Below are 24429 nucleotides of genomic sequence, written 5' to 3' on the forward strand. Positions count from 1 at the left end.
TACTTGAGCACAAAAGAAGCCTCAACAATTTTAAGAAGATAGAAATTATCTCAAGCATCTTTACTGACCAAGATGCCCTAAAACTAGAAATCAACAACAGAGAAACAAAGGAGAAAAAAAAGAAAGCATGGAGATTAAACAATACGTTATTTAAAAAAAACAATGGGTCAATGATGAAATCAAAGTTGAAATTAAAAACTATCTTGAGATAAATGAAAATGAAAGTACAACCACACAAAATTTATGGGACACAGCAAAGGTAGTGTTAAGAGGGAAGTTTATAGCAATACAGGACTTCCTGCATTTTGTTTTAATCCATAATACAAAGTACACACTTCAAAGTTCAGCCCAACCTACTATAAATTGGTTAGGCGGGACAAGGAAATGTGTTTGGATTGTGAGTCATGCACTTGTTTTAAACTCAGATTTCGTTTCAGCGAGAGTTAATCATGAAGACTGTGAAAGGCTTCTGTGTCCTTTTCATGCTGCATCTGGGTTTCTTTGACTCTGGAAGGACTGGGAAAGTACTTGTATGGCCTGCAGATTTTAGTCATTGGATTAATATAAAAGTGATTCTGGAAGAACTCCACCGTCGTGGGCACGAGATAACTGTTCTGATACCTTCACCAAGTCTCCTGCTTGATCATACCAAGATTCCCTTTAATGTGGAGATCTTCCAACTTCCGGTAACTAAAGAAACTCTCAGGGAAGAACTCGATACCAATATCTATACAGTTTCTTTTGAACTACCAAAACTCTCCTGGTGGGACATGCTAATAAGATCTAGAGAAATGATGAACAATCTTTTAGCAATACCCAAAAGACTATGTGATAGTGCTATTTCAAATAAGGATTTACTCAGCAGACTACAGGCAGCTAAGTTTGATATCTGTTTGGCTGACTCTTTAAACTTTTGTGGGGAGTTGGTGGCTGAGATCCTCGGTATTCCATTTATATACTCTTTACGCTGTTCCATTGGGAATACCATTGAGAGACTGTGTGCTGGGCTTCCGATGCCTTCTTCATATGTTCCAGGCATTGCATCAAGACTGACAGACAACATGACTTTTATACAGAGGCTGAAGAATTGGTTATTGTACACAATGGGTGATATAATCAATTTATATTATATATTTCCAGAATGGGATGCATATTACAGCAAAGTTTTAGGTAAGAAAAATTTGCATGTAATAAGGATTCTTATTTCATATGTTAAATGAAATACTTCTCTGACTGTATGAAAATGTACAAAAGATATTTTTAAGGGTGGATTCAAACTCTTGCTCCTAAACAGTTTTCAATGAAAAAAATGGTAATTCTTTTTTTCTTTTTGTTTTGTTTTAGAAGATTGAGTACTGAAAATATTTCAGAGAAGGAATATTCTCTATATTAATGCATAAGTCCTGCTTGATGCTACTAAGTTTTGGGGGGTATCTGGAAAACCCAAATCTGACAGTGTGTTTAATTCCCATAACTTTGGACTACTCTCTTATTTACTTCCTCTTTTATACACCCTGTTTTCTTTTTTATTTACTTCCTGTTTCTCAGACTTACTGTTTGCATCCTATCTGGAGTCTTTTGCAGTTCCATAGAGTTTAAAATTTAATTTCCTTGTTACTGATTTTAAAAGATATATCTCTTATACTCTATCATTCCTAAAAATTGTGTTTATTCCTAAAATTTTTAAAATGTGTTTGTACTTCTGATGTATTGTTCTGTATAGCCATTTCCCTTTTTTGTTTTTTGAGGTATCTGTTCTAAATCCCTCTGTGAAATTATTTTTTCAAAACTCACAAACAATATGAGTGCTTCTAATGAACTATGCTGCCCAGGAATATGCCTTATGTTCTGAATGGCATCTGTCATAATCAAGGTTGACAAATTGCATTGAGACATTTCCTGGGCATTCTGTAAGAGAAGAAGGTGCTTTTTTCTCTAGACTTGACCCTAAAGAAAGTTATTTGCAAAAACTGCTGTACCCACTAGTCACCCTTGTTCAGAGTCCAAGATGCAAATGGCAAAACTGAGAAAAGATAATTTAAAATCTCATCCTGGTGACATTTTCTGAGTCGTAGATCAAGCAGTGACTGATCTATAGCTGGATCAAGGTCGTTTGTTTGTTTCTGATTCCAGCAGTCTGGTACTCAGTTGTGGAACCTCTTTCATAGTGAAGAATTACTGGTAGGACATAGTGATCATGGTCTCTGATTCTTTCCTAGCTGTTTTTACCTAAGAATATTTGGAGGGGTTTGTAAATCAATAATCTGAGAAAGAAGAATAAAGGCTTGATAAATAGAAGAAACATGTTTCTTTACTCTCATAAATTTAAAAATACTATAAGATAGATCATTATTTGCCTATTCAGAATGTAAGATCTTCATTATAAAATGTATTTAAAGCTTTTCAAATTTTTAAAATATAACTCATAGTTTATACAGTTATTAACTGAACCATGTCATAGATATGTTTAAATAATTGAGAAGGAAACCAGTAAGACAGCATTTCTTTCAAAAAACTACTTGAGGAACTATTTCTAAACATTTTGGAGAAAAAAGAAATGTTAGGGTAATAGTGCTAGGTTAGACCCCAAAATGATCAAAATCCTATAGTGCAATAATGTCATAATTTGGGAGATTGTCTTTCTACTGCACAGAAATGTACAAGTCTACATTCAAATTCAAAGTACCTGAACTCAACATCCACAGTAGAATGATTAAATGACAAAGTAAAACATATGCACATTTTCCTAACGATGTGAATAATCTTCCAATCATTAATTACTCAACAATGCCCAAGCATAGTATTTAAAATGGCATATGTTTTCGGAAATTTGGGAAATGCTTTCCCAAGTTTGAGATATTGTCTCACAATCTCTTCATGCAGATTAAGCATTTTTTTTAACTCTCATACTAAATTCTCTTCATTTCAATCCATTAAACACAACAGATTACTAACCTAGGAGTGCAGATTTAACAACAAAAAGATATTGATATGAAAGAAAGCAAAGCAATCATATGTTCCTCAAATTCTACTCCTAGGTTTATAACCAAGAAAAATGAACACGTGTCCACACAAAAAATATACATGATTGCTCGTAGAGCATTATCCACAGTAGCCTAATATGGAAACAACCCAAATGGTCATTAACTGATGTGTAGATAAACAAAATGAAGTATAGCCAAACAAAAGTATTACTCAGCAATAAAAGGTAAGGAAGTACTGATACACAGTACCACAGGGATGAACCTTGAAAACACTATGTTAAGGGAAAGAAGGCAGCACAAAAGACCACGCAGTGTATACTTTCATTTACATTAAATGAAATAAGGTTACTTTGGAATAGTCAAATAAAGAAAGAAGCAGATTAGTGGTTGCCAGGGGCTGGGAAGAGGGAGAAATGGAGAATGACTACCAATGGATATGGGGTCTCTATGAGGAGTAATAAAAATTTGTAAAATATACTAGTGGACATGGTTTCACAACTATAAATATACTAAAAACTACTCAGTTGTGTATTTAAAGGAATTGTGTGTTTTTATAAATTCTATCTTAATAAACCTGTCAAAAAGATGGTGTGAGAGTGAAGCATCACACAATGGGAATAAGACTATACCCAAAGCTGACACCAGTAAGCCACTGAAATGGGATATGCACTGAGTATGAAACTGGATTTTGAATACCGTTGTCATTATCAGAATCAAATGCTTAAATTACTGAGATTCACTTGTGATCTCTTACACAGATAGATTGTCCTGGTCAGTTCAAAATCCCTCACATTTGCTAATCAGAACTTAAGCACACTCAGAACATCAAGAATATTCAAAAAGCCATGTGATGGGAAAACATAAAGCTACAGAGTCTTCATATTAGTGATACTGAGTATGTATGTCAAAAGGACGCCAATACTGTGGATAAGGTTCCTTACCCCACAGTAATTGAATAGAATGCAGAAATGAAGCTTGGACTCCAAACAAAGAGAAATTATTTACTTCTCAGTCACTAATTTCAGTTCTTCTGCTGTTAATAGTCACTTCGTTGCCATTGAGTTCAAAGGTACACTTTTATTCCTGTTAGTCAGTTAGTCATTTAAATGTATCAAAATACTACATATTTCACCACCAGCTTAATAAACACTGCTATATCTTCCCCGAAGAGGACAAAAGGCTTGTCCAAAGGAACTTCCATATTGTATGGCAAAGGAGTAAATCACTTAAAAAAATTTCCTTTTAATAATTCATTCCCAATAAGATGTAATTAGTTGTGACAGCACAGTGGAAAACACTAGGGAAAAAGAGGGATACAGTAAAAAAGTTGTTTTTTAAGAAACCAGAAGTTCTTGGAGCAACAAGGATGCGATAAATTGAAGAGGGTCCTCGAGAAGAGGAGGGGACCCGACCATAGAAGTTTGAGGATCACTGCCTGAGTTTCTTGTTCCTGGCTTGGAGCAGGTGTCCTTGCTGAGCGTGGAGTGGGGCTCAGGCTTAGCTCAAGCAGAAAGACTCTGTTGGCAGAGATGAAGTGGCAGGCTTTTGGCTTTGTTCCATGCTTAAATTGGTCTTTGGTTATTGATAATCTCACTATTTGTACTCTTGGGGAAAAGGCCAATGGATTTCACAGAGGTAACATCGGGCCGATATGTTTAAAGATTTCTCTTAGAAAAGTAGATGGTGAAACAGTTCCCTTATAACATGTCAGCTTGTTTCCTCTCTATCATCCTTCATTATTCTTCAGGAAAACCTACCACATTATGTGAGACTATGGGGAAAGCTGAAATGTGGTTGATTCGAACTTACTGGGATTTTGAATTTCCTCAACCGTACTTACCTAATGTTGAATTTGTTGGAGGACTGCACTGCAAGCCTGCGAAGCCCCTACCAAAGGTATTTGAATGTGCTGATTTTGCCTGTTTGAGAATTTATCTGCTGAAATGATTTCTAGCTCCTTATTGATAGTTTTTGATCTGCCAACTGCAAACACATGCACAGGAATTAGTGGCCATGACTCTCTTACACTAGTAGACTGCAATCAGCAGGTCAGGAGCCTTCCTTTTGTATTATGTGTTATTATCTGGTTGAAGTAGTCCCCGTATTTCCTTTCCTTTTTCATACTTCATTAAGTCTTTATGAACATGTACATTCTGCAGAAATGATAAAATATTTCCCAGTATCTCAACAATACCATGCTCCCATTGAAACTTAGGTTAAAGAGAGTGATAACTTTACGTGTTAAGTCAATCTATCTATAAACATATTGTAATGGTTAATTTTATGTGTCAACTATCCTGGGCCTGGGACTCAGCTATTTAGCCAAACATCACTATGGAAGTTTCTGTGAGGGTGTTTTTAGAGGACCTTAACATTTAAATATGTGGACCTTGAGTAAAGTAAATTGCTCTGCATTTGTGGGTGAGCCTCATCCAATGAGTTGAAGAACTGAATAGAAAAGACTGAACTCTCCCATGCAAAACAGAGTTCTGCCAGTAGATGGCTTTCAGACTTGACCTACAACAGGGGCTCTTCTCTGAGTCTTCAGTCTGATGGCCTATTCTGTGGATTATAATTTGCTGGCCTCTATAATTAGGTGAATTAATTACTTAAAATAAATCTCTTCCCTGTCTTCAGTGTGTCTCACACTTTTTTTTTTTGTCTTATTTGGTTGACTTAGCTTAGTTAGTAGCTAAACATAAGAGGAAAAGACTTCTTTTTTCTTCAGTATGATTAAATATGCTATTTTTATCTTGGATTCCAAGCCAAATTTTTCTATAATATTACTATTATCCCCAAAGTGTGCATTATAAGTATTTCTGCTTTACTTACCTGGTCAGGAGTTATATGTCTACTTCATGTCTTAATGTGTTTGTGGAAGCTTATATAATGTATAAATATATCCAAATTAAAGAAAATTGAAATTCATATTTAGAATAGAGTAAATTATACTGAAAGGATGTCATTATACTGACCATGATTCAGCAGAAAAAAGAATGATAATCTTATTATCATCCAAGGCTAAATAAGAAATGAAGCACCAGAACTATTTAACTTAAAGGAGGAAACCAAATGCTTAATTTGATGAGCATTCTGAAGAGACTCTTGGAAAGCAATAGAGAGTAATGAATATAGTCATTCACTTTATAAACAACAAGCTTAATTTAGCTACTACTTTATAGCTTTCAACAAATTATTTAACCTCTCTGAGGTAGCTTTTCCATCTGCAAATGTATACATATATCTTAAGATCACCATATATCTAAGTTAAATGATACATATAAAGAGCTCAACACATGGCAGAAGATAACATGTAGTCAATGATTTGTAAACAGAAAAGCACACACCTCAGAAATGTCTAGAACATAGTAGAAGGGAGCTTCCAATTTAAATATCTTTTAAAATCATTTATTTTATACAACTTTTAAAGATTACTTTCCATTTATAGTTATTACAAGATATTGGCTTATCCCCCCATGTTGTACAATTAAATCATTGTTAATTTGCCTAATAACTAATGATTTCAGTTTCTATATTTCATGCTCTGAAATGGTTAACATATGAAAAGACAAATTATTCTAATAATTCAGACACATTGAGAAAGCTGTGTGACTAACTTACTTTTGTAAGGGGAAACTTTCATATTATAAAGACTGTTTTCTTCCCAGGAGTTAGAGGAGCTTGTCCAAAGCTCTGGAGAAGATGGAGTTGTGGTGTTTAGTCTGGGGTCAATGGTCAAAAACATCACAGAAGAAAAGGCTAATATGATTGCATCAGCCCTTGCCCAGATTCCACAGAAGGTCAGATGCTTTTATTTTTGAGGGGCAGCTATTTTAAAATCTATGAGGATCTCCTTAAAAGTGCACTTTTAAAGTGTAGGAAAAGGTATTGGTGTTATTAGTGTCAACTGAACTGAACTGTAAATTAGAAGTGTTAAATGTTAAAAGAGGATATTTTATGGCTACCTTGCTTTAAACATGGTACTACTAATAGGAAAACATATTGCCGTATTTTCTTTAAATAATGGGATAAAGCTTAAATCAAGCCACTCCTATTAAACAATTGATCAGCTTTATGTGCTGGTTTTAACGCTTCCATGTAACCTAAGCTTCTTTTTGCGTTATTTATTTTTTAAATCTGAGGCATATACACAAGGTACAACTAACATGTCAGAGAATACAGGAAGAGACACTCAAAATTATACCATTGATTCACGGGCTGTCTTGGAAGTATATTTTCTTTTAATTAATGGTTTTGGACCAGGCCCTGGCTGAACTTGGAACTGACAGCTTAGATTCCACGAATACTCCTAAATAATGATTCTTCTATCTAAACAGTTAAAGATTTTAGTAATACTGTAAAACATTTATGCAGTTCACTCTATGGCATTCCCACAAACTATGCATTTTTTTTTTATTGATACCATCCTAGGTTATAACTGAGTGATGTGGTTCTTAAACTACCAGGGACACATTTTATTTTGTAGCTTTAGATAAAATAGCTAAAATTATACGTGATTTTAAGTTCCAAAAGATCATGACAATTTTTGTGCACATAACCAAATTACTTTCAAAAAATGTTTTGTGGAAACAATACCCATTTAAATATCTCATCTAAATGGCATCTTCATGAAAATATTAAAATTTCAATTGTATTAAAATACAATGCTTAAGGGTGACATCAAGGTAGAGTCAAAAGCACCAAGATCTGACCGTCTACCTCAACAACAACTGTCCTAGCAGAAACTGTCTGAACTATGTTGGAAATATGGACTCTATCTGAGCACTTGAAATATGCAGGGGAGAGCCTGACTAGTAGATTGTGGTTAATTTTTTTTGTCAATTTCAGCCCCCTAGAATAGCAGTAGCTTCGAAGTCTCCATCACCCAGCCCCACTGCAGCCAACATGCCTTTCTCAATAATATAAAGAAAACACACAAAAATAATTATTAAGTTATGTAATTAGGAACATAGTGTATAAACATGGAATTGATGGCATAAATAACTGAAAGAGGTGGATGAAGCTAAGCTATAAAGAAGCAGAGTTTTTGTATGCTTTAACTTTAATAGATCAAAAAATAAATCACAAGAGTATTAGAAAATATTTTAAAATAAATGCAAACATTAACCAAAAAAAAAAGAGATGCAGAGAAAGCAAGGCTAAGAGGTATTTTTTAAATTAAACTATTGTTGATTTAACAATACTGTGCTATTTTCAGGCATCCACCAAAATGATTAGGTTATATATATATCCATATTCTTTTGATTCTATTCCATTACAATCTATTACAAGATATTGAATAGAGTTCCTTGCACTACAGAATAAATCTTTGCTGTTTATCTGTTTGTATATGGCAGTGGGCATCTCTTAATCCCATGCTCCCAACTTATCCCTACCACTCCCTTTCCACTTTGATATCCATAAGTTTCTTTCTGTGTCTGAGTCTCTTTCCATTTTGTAAATAAGTTCACATATACTTTTTTTTAGATTCAACATATAAGTGATACCGTATAATATGTGCCTTTCTGTGTATCACTTTCTTCACTTACTATGATAGTCTCTAGATCCATCCATGTTGCAGCAAAGGGCATTATTTCATTATTTCTATGGCTGAGTGGTATTCCATTGTGTATAGATATACCACATCTTCTTTATCCAGTCATGTCAATGGACATTTAGGTTGTTTCCATGTCTCAGCTATTGTTAAGTAGTGCTGTTATGAACATTGTATTCATTGGATTCATGTATCTTTTCAAATTAGTTTTCTATGTATGTATGCCCAGGAGTGGGATTATTGGATCTTATGGTAAGAGTTTTCAGTTTTTTAAGGAACCTTCATACTGTTTTCCATAATGGCTGCACTAATTTACATTCCTTCCAACAGTGCAGGAGAGTTCCCTTTTCTCCACACTATTTCCAGAATTTATTTGTAGATATTTTAATAATGGTCATTTTGACTCTGGTGAGGTGATACTACATTGTAGTTTTGATTTGCATTTCTCTAATAATTAGTGATCTTGAGCAGTCTTTTCATGTGCCTGTTGGCCATCTGTATGTTCTTTTTGGAGAAATGTCTATTTAGGTCTTCTGCCCAGTTTTGATTGGGTAGTTGGTTTTTTTGTTATTGAGTTGTATGAGCTGTTTGTGTATTTTCCAAATTAAGTCTTTGTTGATCACAATGTTTACAAATATTTTCTCCCATTCTCTAGGTTGGCTTTTTGTTTTTTATGGTTTCTATTGCTGTGAAAAAGCTTTAAGTTAGATTAGATCTCATTTGTTTATTTTTGTAAACACATTGGGAGATTTAGCACCCAGTTTTGTAGACACAAACAAGCAAGTATCTTGGGTTGAGAATTGCAGTAGCATGGCAAGGACCATATGTACTGGTCATTCTCTGTACTGTAGGTCTGCAGGCCAGCTCCCACAATTGCCTCTCCAGCCTCTGAAGCCCATTATTTGTCCTGACAGACTTCCTAGCTGGTGAAGGAGTTTTCTAGGGTGAGGGAACCCTCCTCTTTCAGAGCTCCCTCCCAGGGGTGCAAGTCCCATCCTGATTCTTCTTCATTTTTCCTTTGTCCTACCTGGTAACATGAGGATCATTCTTATAACTTTGTTTGTATGAGATCTTTTGCAAGCTTTCAGTAGGTATTCTGTGAGAATTGTTCCACATGTAGATGTATTTTTGATATATTTGTGGAAAGAGGTAAGTTCCACATCCCTCTCCTCTGCCACCTTCTGTTGCTCAGAAGGAAATTTATAGCTGTAAGTGCCTACATTGAAAAAGAAGAACGATATCGTAAAATCAATAACCTAATATTATATCTCAAAAAGTATAAAAAGAAGGCAAACGAAACCCAAACCTTGCAGAAGGAAGCAATGCAGATTAGAGTAAAATAAACAAAACAAAACAAAAAGGTTTAAAAAAAAAACAAAGAAAATCAATAAAACCAAAAGCTGGTTTTTAGAAAAGGTCAGCAAAATCATCAAAACTTTAGCTAAATTGCAAAGAGGGAAAAAAAAGAGTAGATGCTAACAATTAAAATGAGAAATGAACTTAGGGAGAGGATGAATGGTTTTACATAGGATTGTAAAAGGTTATGATGGAAGTGTGACCAAGATAGCAGAGTAGGAAGACCTTCATCTCAACTCTTCCCTCAGGCACATCAAAATATCAAGAATTTCCAGAGCATCTATTTATGAGAAAAATGAGAGAACTAGCAGAAAAGAGCTGATAGCCACATGATAAGGAATGAAATTAGACCCGTATCTTACACTACATTCAAAAATTAACTCAAAATAGATCAGAGACTTAAACTTTAGAGGTACAACTGCAACACTTCTATAAGAAAATTCTAGAGGAAAATTTCATCACATTGGATTTTGCTATGATTTCAATAGGTATGACACAAAAAGTACAAGCAAGAAAATAAATCAATTGAAATACATCAATTGAAGAAATTTTGTGCATCAGAAGACATTTTGAAATATAATATATAGATTGGGAGAAAACCTTTGCAAATCATGTATATAATAAAGAATTAATGTGCTCAATTTATAAAGAACTCCTACAACTCAACACCAACAATAAAATCCCAACTGAAAAAATGGGAAAGTCCTTGAATATTTCTAACAAAGATATGCAAATAGCTAATAATACATAAAAAATGCTCCACATCATTGATCATTAGGGAAATGCAAATCAAAAGCACAAAGAGATACCACTTCAGTCCTTAGGATAGCTATTATTTTTTTAAAGGAAATTAACAAGTGTTAGTAAGAATATGGAGGAATGTGACCTCACGCATTGCTGGTCAGAGTGCAAAATGATGCATCTGCTGTGGAAAACATTTTTGTGATACATTGGAAAGTTAAACGTAGAGCTATCACATGACTCATTAATTCCAATCCTGACTATATATCCAAAGGAATTGAAATCAGGGACTCAAACAGATGTTTGTACACCAAAGGTCACAGCAACATTATTTACAAAAGAAAAATGAATGGATAAAGATAATGTGATATATACACAATGAAATATTACTCAGCCTTAAAAAGACAGAAAATGCTAATGTGTTATGACATACAAGAACCTTGAAGACATAATATGAAGTGAAATAATGCTAAGTCAGAAAAGGACAAATTCTGTATGATTCCACTTATATGTGGTACCTAGAGTAGTCAAGCTCATAGAGATAGAAAGAAGAATAGAGATTAACAGGGACTGGGGAATTGGGGGGAATAGGGGAATTGCTTAGTGATACAGCATTTATGTTTGGGATGGTGAAAACATTTGTGCTATAGATAGTTCTTATGGTTACACAACATTGTGGATGTTCTTAATGCCACTAAATTCTATGCTTACAATACTTTAAAATGATAAATATCTTTATGTACATTTTACTATAATAAAAAAGGCAATGCTTGCTTCTATGTTACTGCCAAATGTATAGCAAAGCTCAGCAAAGGTGAAAGAACTAATAATTTCTTAGTGAGAAAGGTCATATCCTTTCCATTTGCCTCTGAAAACTGTTTCAAAAATCCCCTTTATAAGAACAGTCTACTAATAACAATACGTAGTTGTCTCAGATATAGATTGTTTTCATCTACTAAATTAGAATCAATCTAATTATATTAGATACATTAGGATTATTACAAGCACTTGAAAACGTGGTTGTAGCATCCACAGTTTAGAAACATTCATTACATAATCACTTCAGGCCTCAGTGTGCTCATCTATTACCTGGAGACATCGAACTAGATTAATTCTAAGTTAACTGCCTCCTTCTGACAGGATGTGATTCTAAAAGTTTTCTAATAGAGTAAAGGCATTTATCTTAACAGGTTCTGTGGAGATACACAGGAAAGAAACCAGATACACTTGGAGCCAATACCCAGCTATATGAATGGATTCCACAGAATGATCTTCTTGGTAAGACCAGAGAGAAAAAAAATTAAACAGAGTTGAGTTTACTCATTAACAAATAAATTCAAGAAATTTGTCTTCAAAATAAGGGAAAAAACCCAAAGCCCATAGTGCCTTTTTCACATTTCTTCTGAAACCTGTTAAAGAAAAATTATTCATGATTCTGGTTAAAGATTGTAAGGCACACTTTATTTAAGACCATCATGATATGTTTAGGTCCTACTGCAATGGACTTTGACAGTGAGACAGAGAAACTGGACTTGACTCGGAATGAAAAAGAGAAAAGTTGGAAATTAATAGCCAAAATGCTGAATATTATGTCACTGCATGAAAATTTACTATGAGGAAACAAGAGAGACAAAGGGAACTCTGGCAAAACTGACCTAATCTGATTCTTGCTGATGGCAGGCTAGCGTGATCAGACATCACTTGGGGGATGATGAAGAATGAGGCAACAGCTGTAAGGGTGACTGGACATCAGGGATGGGGAAGTCTAGCAAAATAGACTCAATAGGGTTCTTGCTAAAATTGGGCAACGTAGAGATAAACACATAAGCCCCCAAATCAGTGCTTGGTTGGGAAGAGCATTCTGAGGAACCTGACTAGAGTTTTGATTACTAATAGAATTTTTGTCAAGTTCCAACATAAGTAAGGAATTTATAATTCTCCCATTTATAATACAACTTCTCCCGCCTCAGAATCAGAGTCAGTATACTTTAGACCTTGACTCTCACTAACTTTTGTATAGAATATTGTAGAGCCTCCTGAATCTCTGTATCCATTCCCTCCCATCTCTCTTCTCTTCTCCCCACTATAACTATTTGAAAAAATTCTGACAATCCCTTTCACCATCTATGATATTGTTCACGATTCCATATTACCATAACATCAGATGCAAAATCCCATGTTCTTAGAGTACCTCAAGAACTTGCCATAATCTACACTTTCTAGCCTCTTATGCCAACATTCTCACATTGAAACTCTGCACATATCAGCTCCTCTTCCCCATCCACACAAGCATTTGTTTTCTGAAATCCCTTCATTCCTTTCTACTGTTGTATTCGCAGCACCAGCAACTTGTCCATGGCAACCACTCTCCTTCAGTTGACTCTGCACAAACCTTCAGGGTTTTGTGGAATGACTTAATTGCTAGAATCATTCATTGCTGCTCAGCCTGGAATAATTGTCACTTTCTTTAGAGCCTGTAGAAATGTATACAAAGCCTCATGGCACAGAATTGTGTGGGAAATGCTGCCTAACTGAATTAGTGATTTATACAGGTGTCATGATTTTCTGTTTCTGAAATTCTTACAACTTAGAATAGTGATATTTATATATTTTCTCTTTTTAGGCCATCCCAAAACCAGAGCTTTTATCACTCACAGTGGAACCAATGGGGTCTATGAAGCTATTTACCATGGGGTGCCTATGGTGGGAATTCCCATGTTTGGTGATCAGCATGATAATATTGCTCGCGTAAAAGTCAAAGGGGCAGCTGTTGAAGTAGATTTGCACACAATGACAAGTTCTGATCTGCTGAATGCTTTGAAGGAGGTTATTAACAACCCTTTGTAAGTATAGAATATATCCTTTTCTGAGAATCATCCTGTTTTTTAAAAGGAGTAAACTGTTTCAGTTTTTAAATTGATTACTTTTACACAATCACCAGGACATAAATAATATCAAGTATGATTGTTTTACACTTCTTAATTTTTATGAAGAAATTTTCATACCTACTGTTACTGGGCAATGGATTACAATCTCAAAAAATTAGTAAACGTATTTAAAAAAAAAGAAGCTACTGTTACACAGACACAAGTCTTTTTATTAATGATATTATTACTCATTTCTTAAAATTGTAGATATAATCACTAAAAGGATTTATGCAATATGACAAAACATACAGAAATAAAATAAAAAATTAACTCCTCTCATGCAGTTATAACCAAAATCCAGTTCAGAAATTTTACTTCAGATATTTCCTTGTGCTAATTTATAAATAGGAAAAAAAAGACAGAAATAATTGTATAAAAATTGGATTATGCTACTTTTTAATTAAAGATATCCCATATTTGTATATTTTAATTTAAAGCATGATTATTACAGTGAATTAAAACTAAGAGATCCAAATGGAGACATAGACGATGCCAGCTTCCCTGTCCCCTGGCAAAGATCAACATTAGACAGCTATCCATGGACAAAAACAGCTCTCGGAGAGTTCTAAACTCCATATAAGAGATTTTAGAAACACTGTGGAACAGAAAAACCTGAGAATAGTCACCTAAGGACAGAATGAAGACAGTTTCGTTTGATTGCATCATCCCATCCCCAAGCCATCGTAGCTCATGTCCAGGAGAGATCTTTCCAAGTAGAAAGAGTTTCTTACCAGGAAAGAAATGTGGACTAGCCTCTAAAGCAGCCTGGGACACAGAAATAGAAAAAACAATCCTAAATTTGAATGAAGCCACAAAAGATCCCAAATAGCCAAAGCAGTCCTAAGAAAGAAGAACAAAGCTGAGACATCCCATTTCCTGATTTAAACTACACTATAAAGAATACTAATTTTAACAGTATGGTATTGGCATAAAAATAGACACAGAGAGCAATGGACAGGATTGAGAGGCCAAAAATAATCTCTCGCATATAAGATTAAATATATTTAACAAAACAGCCAGGAATACTCACTCAACAGGAAAGGGGTAGTCTCTTCAATAAATGGTGCTGGAGAAACTGGATAATCACATAAAGGAAAATGAAATGGGACTCCTATCTAACATTACTTGCAAAAATTAACTGGATATGTACTGAAGACGTAAGACCGGAAACCATAAAAATGTCCTAGAAGAAAACATAGGGGGAAAGCTCCTTGAACTCTTTGCAATAATATTTGGAAATGACACTAACAGCACAAGGAACAAAAGTAAAAATCAACAAATGAGTCTAGATCAAACTTACCACTTCTGCATAGCAAAAGAAGTGATCTACAAAATGAAAGGTGTCTACAAAATGAGAGAAAGTATTTTCAAATTACATATCCAGTAAGGGGTTAATACACAAAATACAAAAACTCATATAACTCAATAGCAAAATAACTTTTAAATGACTACAATTACTGAATAGATATTTTTTCAAGAAGACATACAAATAGTCCACAAGTACATGAAAGGGGGCTTGACATCACCAAGCATCAGGAAATGCAAATCAAAACCACAGTGAGACATCACCTCACACCTGTCAGAAAGGCTAGCCTCAAAACACTGGGTATATCTAAGTGTTGGTGAGTCTGTGAAGAAAGGGAATTCTAGGGCACTGTTGATGGGAATAAAAATAGGCTCAGCCACTATGGAAAACAATATGGAGTTTCCCCAAAAGATTAAAAACAGAATTACACTACCAGCAATCTCACTCTGGGATTATGACTAAAGGAAATGAAAATAGAATATGAAAGAGATATCTGCACTGACATGTTCATTGCAGCTTTATTCAAAATAGCCAAGATAGGAAAACAGCCTAACTGTCTGTCAGTGGATGAATACATAAAGAAAATGTGGTATATGCATATAAATGAGTATTTTTCAGTCATGAGAAAGAAGGAAATTCTGCCATTTGTGACAACTATGCTAAGTGAAATCAGCCTGAAAGAGAAAGACAGATACTGAATATCACTTATATATGTAATCTAAAGGGACAAACTCAAAGAACTAGAGAGCAGAGTGGTATATACCAGGGCCTAGGAGTTCAGGGAGTGGAGAGATTTGATCAAAGAGTCAGACTTTATATAACAAAATGAATACCTTCTGCTGAACTTTGTACAACATAGTGATTAGCTGTGATCATAACTTCTCAACATGAATGATTACATTTATCATGATATTGTAGTTCAAATAAAGCAAATAAATATATTTGTTGAAAAAATATTAAAATTTTAAAAATTGCAAGGTTTGGCTATATATTACTTTAATATCAAATAAATTCTTACTAAAAATTCCATATAAATCTTTGAGCAAATATTGACATTATAGGTTAAAATATTTATTTTTAAAATACTTCCAATTTTGGCCAATATTGAAAGACTCTCCAATAGGAAGTCCCTTCTCAACTTCACATTTATGTCTCTTAAATATCATATCTTAATTTTTGTTTGATGTATTATCATTATAACATTATAAAGGCTTATATAATACACGTTGTCTAGACTACAATTTCCAATACTGTTTAGCCTTAGTTTTCTATTTATGTAGATTTATTGACGCACTTTGTGTTCTATAATGGTATTTCTGTAACTGACGGGTTTTGTTCTTGCTAATTTTTTACCTGATAATGCTTTACTTTGATCTGTGGAGCTTTTGTTGATGTTGCATTCTTGTTTGCCTGCAATATATCCCAAATACTTATTCCTTAAAATATTGTGTATTAAGAAAGGCCTGCCTTGCTTTTTTCAAAACAAAGGGCAACAGGGATTTATACAATAATTTTTTGGCTGACATTTCTCCTCAGACTTTCTCTATGCTGTTCCACAGTTTAGGACAATGAAATGTTTCGTATTTTCCTTTAACAATGATTACACTTTAGTGTGGGAGAATGAACTCCCTCCTTCACCTTCTTCAAAAATTTGAGAAAATGCTTCTTCTAGGTCAGCCATCCAAAACATAAAACAAAACCCTGGCCTGGTCTTTTGTCCCTTGACAGAAGGCAGAGGGTTTGTGTTCTAGCTCTTGTCACTTCTCATCGCACCACTGGCGCTTGCATCCCTCTGTAGCCTGAAGCAAAGATTCCAGCATCTACTCACTCTAGGGACCTACTTCTTGCCCATTGGGTGACATTAAGTTTTCTGTTTTCATCTGAAATGTCAGGGCCATGAAGATCACGGACGGAAACCATTACCTGATGCTGTTGAACACTAGCTTCTTGTTAACACCCTCACTCCAGATCAAACCTGGGGAAGGTGGAGGGGTGGGGGAAGGGTTCCTCTCTCACAGACCTGCCCTCAGTGCTGCTTCCTGTCACTATCATGTTCTCAATACCACCCCCTCAGCAAATGAAGGTAAAATGCTGTATTCATATTCCTATATCTGAACTTTGAAAACGCTATTTCCAATAGTTCTTTCCTCCCCTACCTCCAATTGTTATTTACAATATGAAGCATCCAAAAAATTCCAGCTGATAGACCACTATATAGAAATATTTCAAGAGGAAACAAACTCATATGCTTTGGTGCTCTTGGAGATGTTATTTATGACATCATTTATTATACAACTATTTAAAATACTTTTAATAACATATAACATAATTTTAGGTATACCACATCCTTAATGGTTTTTTCAAGTCGTTATCCATATATTCAATCTTCAGCTATAAAGAGAATGCTATGAAGTTATCAAGAATCCACCACGATCAGCCAGTGAAGCCCCTGGACCGAGCAGTCTTCTGGATCGAGTTTGTCATGCGCCACAAAGGAGCCAAGCACCTGCGCCCAGCCCTCCACAACCTCTCCTGGTACCAGCACCACTCTTTGGATGTGATTGGGTTCCTGCTGGCCTGTGTGGCAACTATTATATTTTTGGTCACTAAATGTTGCCTGTTTTGTTGCTCGAGGTTTGGTAAAACCACAAAGAAGAAAAAGAGAGAATAGGATTTGGTTTTTCTGTTGATATTTTTTGTTTGTTTCTTTTTTTAACAAGTTGGGTGGAAACCATGGTGGGGCCCATCCAAATCAATCCATCCACTGACTTGAACTGATTCCTCTCCTACTCTTCAGGGTTCTTGTCCATTTCTCAGCTTTTCAAATCAAAGATCAAAGACTCACCCCCGAAATGTGCCACATGATTTAGAATTAAGGTTTCAAATTCTTTCCCAGAAACCTATTCTTTAAGAAGAGAAAATAAACAAATACACACATGGAGTTGCTACCATAAAGACTTAGTGCTTTATTCACAGCTTTCAGTTCAACAAATTGTGATGTTGTCTGAGGCCTTAGGAACAAAATGGTTAATTCCGTTTTCAGCATTGATCACATTGAACACTTTCTAAATACGTAACGTCATCCTGGGCCCAGTGTGTTATAGTTCTTGCATGTTCTCCAAAGGAACCAGGCAAGAGTAGTGCAGAGCACACTCAGCCAGATTCCCTTCAGGTCAGGGAGATCAGGAGGCTGTCAGGGTTTCTCCTCTGCAGTAAAGCACACTTGATACCATCAATTTATTTTCATCTGACACGTCAGACTGTGTCCCCCTTGCACTACAAAACACGCTTTTTCGCCTTTGATTTGTAGATTGCTCTTCATTTGGAAATTAATAATGTTAATTCTTCATTTGGATTGTAACACTTTCGTAGTTTCAGAGAAGTAGCTGAACTTTGTAAGTTAGCATGGAGCAAATAACTGGAATTTAATACCTACTTTATAGAAGTAACTAAAGAGAGGTTGTAAAGTGCAGTGGTAGTGTGTGTGTTTAGCACATACAAGGTCCTGAGTTCAATCCTCAGTGCCTCCATTAAAAAATAAAGTAACTAGTAATTTTATTTAATTCTTTTTTATGTTAATTTTACTTATAAGTATTTGTATAGTAGAAGCAAACTACTTACAGCCGCACTGCAGATACTTTGAGGGGGAGAGTCCATTTCTGAGAACTGCTCTTTGCTAAGGGGGTGATTTTTCCATCTAATCACAGACTCAGGACATTGCCCATTTCTTCCTTTTACTTTGCCCTATCACTTCTCCTGGTTCTCTCAAGAACTTTATTGTGACCACTGTATGAATCACAACTACTTAGACTTCTGTTAAAAAGTATCAGCCAGAGATCTGCGGTAAACATGAAGACACAAGTTGTTTTTTAATCAAATAAAGATGTCTCTTAATCTCTTTCCTAAAAAATCTGTCTTCTAGTATGTTTGCCAGTGTTTTGGCCTTGAGGTCAAAAAATTATTCAATCTAACTGTGATGGCATTACACAGTAAACCAATTCATTAAATAATTGCCATGGACTTTGAGAATTATAACCTAAACTTAAGAAAACCAAAATTACAGCTCTATCTTAGAACAAATATAAATCATTTCTGCAATTTTCTGGTTTTGACAGTAATAATGGCACAATTAAGAGCAAGTTAAATATAAACTTATTCTTAGATGGGCAACTAACTATGAAAAGATATAGGAAAAAAAGATTTTTTTAATTTTATGAGGTTTTGAAATAATTAAAAAATTATAATGCTTTAATGTATAATTTTTTCAAAACTGTAAACACTAATGTTGGTTTTCAGATCTAAATCACATAATCAAAGCAGTAATTTACCACAATGCTAAATCATTTATTCTGGCAATAAGATAGTGTTCTTTTCTAAAGTACTGTTTAAAATTATAGTTGAAACTTTGGTCATTTTATACCAAAGGCAAGAGAGGCATTAAATTTTTCATTATTATAAAATGAGGTAACATAAAGGAGTAAGGTTCAGGATGGTCGGCTTTACACCAATAACAGATGCATTATAATTCATGAAGAACAAAGTGCATACATAGCACTTTAAATAAACAAGGCCGAAGAATATTAATATAGTGGATAAGTGTCAGTTGGAGGGAGGTCTAGAGCATCACAAACGTCGAGGTTATGTGTACAAGCTCTCTAGAGTGGTTGATATATTTTCATTTGGAAATTATCATACTTCCCTTTCTTCACTACTCTTAACAAAATATAAAATCTTTTTAAATTTTAATTTCATATAATATACACATACATACATATATATTCTACAATCACAAAAGTAAGATTTTTTTAACAAATGCTGAAATAAAAATGGAATAGATAAAACAATGAAACACCTAATACTCTACTGTATTAAGATAAACCCAGGACTCTGGTAACCGTGAAATTTCTAATGATATTACTCATGGTGAACTGGGACCTTATAGTGTTGGAAGAACAGGTACTAGTTATTGTGACACAGTAGCTTTTTATTATATGGAAAAATGATGAGGAAACTGGAGATAAAGTTTTGCTCTAGAGAATTAGTACTTTGGAAAAAATATAATGATAGAGTGAAGCCTTTAAACCACCGTATTACGTGAGTGGTGAGTAAGAAAGGCAGAAGACCTGCTTGGCAGCATATAAAGAGATTCTCGTCCTTTGCAGAATTTCCTCACCAAAAAAGTTTTTCTTTTAATTTTAAAATAAGACATTTCCTGTTCTACTTAAAGTCAGACCTGGTCTGAAATGTTTCCAAGATCAGGACCCTACTTGTGGTGGGCAGAATGGCAAGGCATCTGATAAACAGTTAGTGAGAATCTTGAATTCCTAGATGCCCCTGAGCCCTTCGAGTCCTCAGAAGTGTCCCACTCCTCTCTGTGAAGGGATGATAGCACCTCGCCATTGTGGGAGGATGACAGAGCGTCCTCTACCCCACAGGACATCGTGTGTCCTTCTCAGGAGCTGCTCTTATCTCCCCTCTTGAACACAAGCCAGTAACAAGAGTAAAGTCACACTGCAATACAGTCAGCTATAAGCTGGACCTACTAAGGAAGGAAAGACAGTATAACTCAAAAGAACTGAAGAACCCATCCAAAATTTACTAGCAGGAACTGGGAGATTATATATGGAATTGTACACTCAGGGACAGACTTGAGGAAAGTCAACATAAAGGTGTATAAGGGAGCATTTTTAAAATTTTCAAGCACTCTCTCAGGACACAGTATAATTACTACCTGCATTCAGACTCCAGGAGATGGTGGGAACAGACTACCATGATGTCTGTAGAAACTTGGCAACAATGATGGTCCTCAGGAAGTAAAACTGATGTGCTGGAAATGTCATGGCAAACAGTGGAAGAAGGAACCCAAAGGCTTAGGGTAGTAGACATATAAAGATAGATATGCTTTGTATGTCAGTAAAATCCACAAAAGGAGTCTTTACTGAAGCTATAAGATGTTCAGGGTGGTTATTCTCTGAGGGGCAGGATTGTTGGTAATTATAAAACTTAGCTCATTATGCTAATTAAAATCAAATACAAAAGTAACAGAGACCAGTAGGAGCCATCAATAATCAGAAGTCAGGTGGTCACAGTGATCACGGTGAACAATAAGGTTGGGGTGGCAGCCAGGCAGGCTTAACCCATGAAGAGCTGTGGATATGGTGATAGAGCAGGCAGCCCTAGAAACAGAATAGATAGACGACCAAGAAGGAATTGCTGTGTCTATACTATCAGAAGGGTTGAAAGATAGGTCTCAGAGTTAGAGGATGATTGTTTCCTTAAAATCATATTCACTTGAGAAGTTTTGGGACCTGAGGATTGTCCTGATCCACTGACTAATGAAGGGAGTGGGACTGTCAGAGAAAGAAACTTGTACCATCACCGTAAGTGTACACGTTAATGATTCCCTCAAATCCTTCCCAAAATGACAACAGCATCTTGAAACAATGATGATGTTCTCAGTCCCTAAATGTATACTTGAATACATTCACTTTGTCGAGGGCACAACTCACTAATTGCATCAACTGGCCTGTGGGATTAGGGCTGTCACAGTGGGAAAAGCCAAGTAGAAGCACTCCATATGGGGTCCTTAGAGCTGCTGTATCATAATACCTCAAATCTGATAGCTGACAACAACAGAAATTTATTTTTCCACAGTTCTGGAGGACAGAGGTCTGAAATCAAAGTGTTGTCAGTGTCCAGACCTCCTTGAGTGTTTGGGAAAGTGTTCATTCCATACCACTCTCTTAGCTTCTGGTGGCTGCTGACAATGCTTGTGTTCCTTGTCTGTAGCTCTCTCCAATCTCTGTGCCTGTCTTCATGTCACATTTCCTTTTGTGCATCTCTCATCCCCCTCCATCTTCCTTCTCAGAAGGACACCTGTCATTGGATTTAGAGCCAATCCTAAATTTAGTATGAATTTACCTCAGTATTCTGAACTAATTACAGGCATACTTTGAAGATATTGTAGATTTGGTTCTGGACTACCACAACAAAGCAAACATCACAATAAAATGAGTCACAGAAACTTATGGGGTTTCTCAGTGCATATAAAATTACTCCATTTTAGTTTCTTAAGGGTGCAGAAGCTTTCTGCCAAAAAACAATGGGCATCCACTAGTTTAAAACATAATTTTTGCCCTGAAATGCTAATCATCCTACGAGACTTCAGTGAGTCACAATTTTTGCTGGTGGAGAGTCTTGCCTCAATGTTTATAACTAGCAACCGATCAGAGTGGTGGTGCTAAAGACTAAGGGGGCTGTAGCCATTTCTTAAATGAGACAGCATTGAAGTTTGCCACATCAATTGACTCTACCTTTCACGAATGATATCGCTATAGCATGCAATGCTGTTTGATGCTATTTTATGCCCACAAGAACTTCTTTCAAAATTGGAGTCAGTCTTCTCAAACCCTGTTGTCACTTTGTCAACTAAGTTTATGTCATACTCTAAATCCTATGTTTTTACTTAACTATCTTCACAGCATTTGTACCAGGAGTCGCTTCCATCAGAAGGAATCACTTTGCTCATCCATAAGAAGCAACTCCTCACCTGTTACTTCTATCATGAAATTGCAGCAACTTAGTCACATAGTCAGGCTCCACATCTGATTCTAGTTCTCCTGCTGTTCCTGCCTCATCCGCAATTTCTTCCTCCACTGAATTCTTGAACTCTTCAACGTCATCCTTGAGAGCAGGAATCACTTCTTCCACACTCCTTTTAATGCTGATATTTTGACCTCTTCCCATGAAACATGAATCATCTTAATGGATTCTAGAATGGTGAATCCTGTCCAGAAATGTTTCAGCTGACTTTGCCCACATCCATCACAGGAATCACTACCTATGGCAGCTACAGCCATACAAAAGCATGCCTTAAATGATAAGACTTGAAAGTTGAAATTACTTTTTGGTCCCTGAGCTATGGAATGGGTATTGGGGTAGCAGACATGAAAACAACATTAACCTCATTAGACCTTTCCATTACAGCTCTTGAGTGACCACGTACATTACCTAGAAGCAGTATATTTGAAATAAACTTTTTTTTTAATGAGCAGCAGGTCTCAACAGTGGGCTGAAAATATTCAATATCCATGTTGTAGGCAGATTTGCTGTGTCATCTAGGTTTTGTTGTCCCACTTATAGAGCTCTGACAGAGTAGATTTAGCATAATTCTTAAGGCCTCTAGGATTTGAGCCTTGAGAAATGAGCATTGGCTTCAATTTCAAGTCACCAGCTGCATTAACCCCTAAAGGAGAGTCAGCCTGTCCTCTGAACTTTTGAGCCAGACATTGACATCTCCCCTTTAGCTATGAAAATCCCCGATGGCATCTTCTTCCAACAGAGGGCTGTTTCACCTGCATTGAAAATCTGCTGTTGATTACAGACACCTTCATGAATTATCTTCGCTAAACCTTCTGGATAACTTGCTGCAGCTTCTCCACCAGCACTTTCTGCTTCATCTTGAAGTTCCATGTTGTGAAGACACTTGATTCTTTCAACCCCATGAATCAACCACTGCTAGTCTCAAAATTTACTTCTGCAGCTTCCTCACCTCTCTCAGCCTACATAGAATTGAAAACAGTTAAGGCCTTGTTCTGGACTAGGCTCTGGCTTAATGGAATGTTGTGGCTGTTTTGACCTTCCATCTAGACCGCAAAATACTTTCATCATATCAGCAATAAGGTTCTTAGTTTTCTTATCCTTCCTATGTTCACTAGAGTAGCACTTTAATTTTCCTTCCAAAATTTCTCCTTTCCAAAAAAAATTCTTACTTTGTCGCAATAAGCCTTGCTTTTGGCCTATTTCAACTTTCCACATGCCTTACTCACTAAGCTTCATTATTTCTAGGTTTTGGTTTAAAATGAGAGACTTGCAACTCTTCCTATCACTTGAAAACTTACAGGCCAATGATGGTTATAAATGGGACTGATTTCAGTATTTTTGTTCTCAGGAAACAGGTTGCCCTGATGAAATGGAGAGAAACAGGGGAATAGCCCTTGATGGAGCAATGAGAACACATAATATTTAACAATTGTCAGCCATCTAATATGATGGAGGTTTTGCGGTGCCCTCAAATAATTACAATAGTAATGTCAAACATCACTGATCCCAGATCGCCATAACACATATAATAATAAAGAAAAAGCTTGAAATATCTCAAGAATTACCCAAATGTAACAGAGACACAAAGTGAACAAATAGTATTTGAAAAGTGGTGCTGATAGACTTCCTCTAGTCAGGTTGCCACAAACTTTCAGTTTGCAAAACATGCGGTATCTGTGAAGCAGAATAAAGCAAAGCACAATAAAACAAGGTATGTGTGCACATTGCAAAGTCTCTCCATTTAAGGTCAAGGTCATAGGATCTGGGGGTAGCACGCAGACATATTTCGGGGTCCACTATTCAACCCCCTCCACTCTTACAACAGCTTCCTCTCACCAACCTCCTGACCCGAGCCAAAACAGAAACAGAAAATCATGTCATGTTTCTGGGGATGGTGGAAATGAAAGTTCGTAAATATTTCAAGGAGGCAGAACGATTAACACCAATATATCTGGCCAC

The 24429-nt window shown here is 35.7% G+C and overlaps 1 protein-coding gene across 2 annotated transcripts; it reads left to right on the forward strand.

The window, feature by feature from the left end:
• The first annotated feature begins 404 nt into the window (after positions 1-404).
• On the forward strand, positions 405-19247 carry LOC102511510 (UDP-glucuronosyltransferase 2C1). 2 transcript variants are annotated; one of them, XM_032458979.1, is made up of 6 exons: positions 405-1170; positions 4732-4880; positions 6653-6784; positions 11826-11913; positions 13259-13478; positions 17260-19247. In XM_032458979.1, the coding sequence occupies exons 1-6, from the start codon at positions 450-452 to the stop codon at positions 17537-17539; spliced, it is 1590 nt and encodes a 529-aa protein (XP_032314870.1). In that variant the 5' UTR covers positions 405-449; the 3' UTR covers positions 17540-19247. The 2 variants fall into 2 exon arrangements, with proteins under 2 accessions (XP_032314870.1, XP_032314880.1); XM_032458989.1 differs by lacking the exon at positions 6653-6784.
• Positions 19248-24429: the final 5182 nt, after the last annotated feature.

The sequence above is a fragment of the Camelus ferus genome, chromosome 2 (assembly GCF_009834535.1).
Source record: "Camelus ferus isolate YT-003-E chromosome 2, BCGSAC_Cfer_1.0, whole genome shotgun sequence".
Classification (NCBI taxonomy): Eukaryota; Metazoa; Chordata; class Mammalia; order Artiodactyla; family Camelidae; genus Camelus; species Camelus ferus.

Excerpts from the sequence above, each read along its gene's own strand:
- LOC102511510 (XM_032458979.1), top strand. The coding sequence starts at position 450 with ATGAAGACTGTGAAAGGCTTCTGTGTCCTTTTCATGCTGCATCTGGGT. Across the intron at positions 6,785-11,825 it reads TTGCCCAGATTCCACAGAAG|GTTCTGTGGAGATACACAGG; the intron begins GTCAGATGCTTT and ends TTATCTTAACAG. Across the intron at positions 11,914-13,258 it reads TCCACAGAATGATCTTCTTG|GCCATCCCAAAACCAGAGCT; the intron begins GTAAGACCAGAG and ends TTCTCTTTTTAG.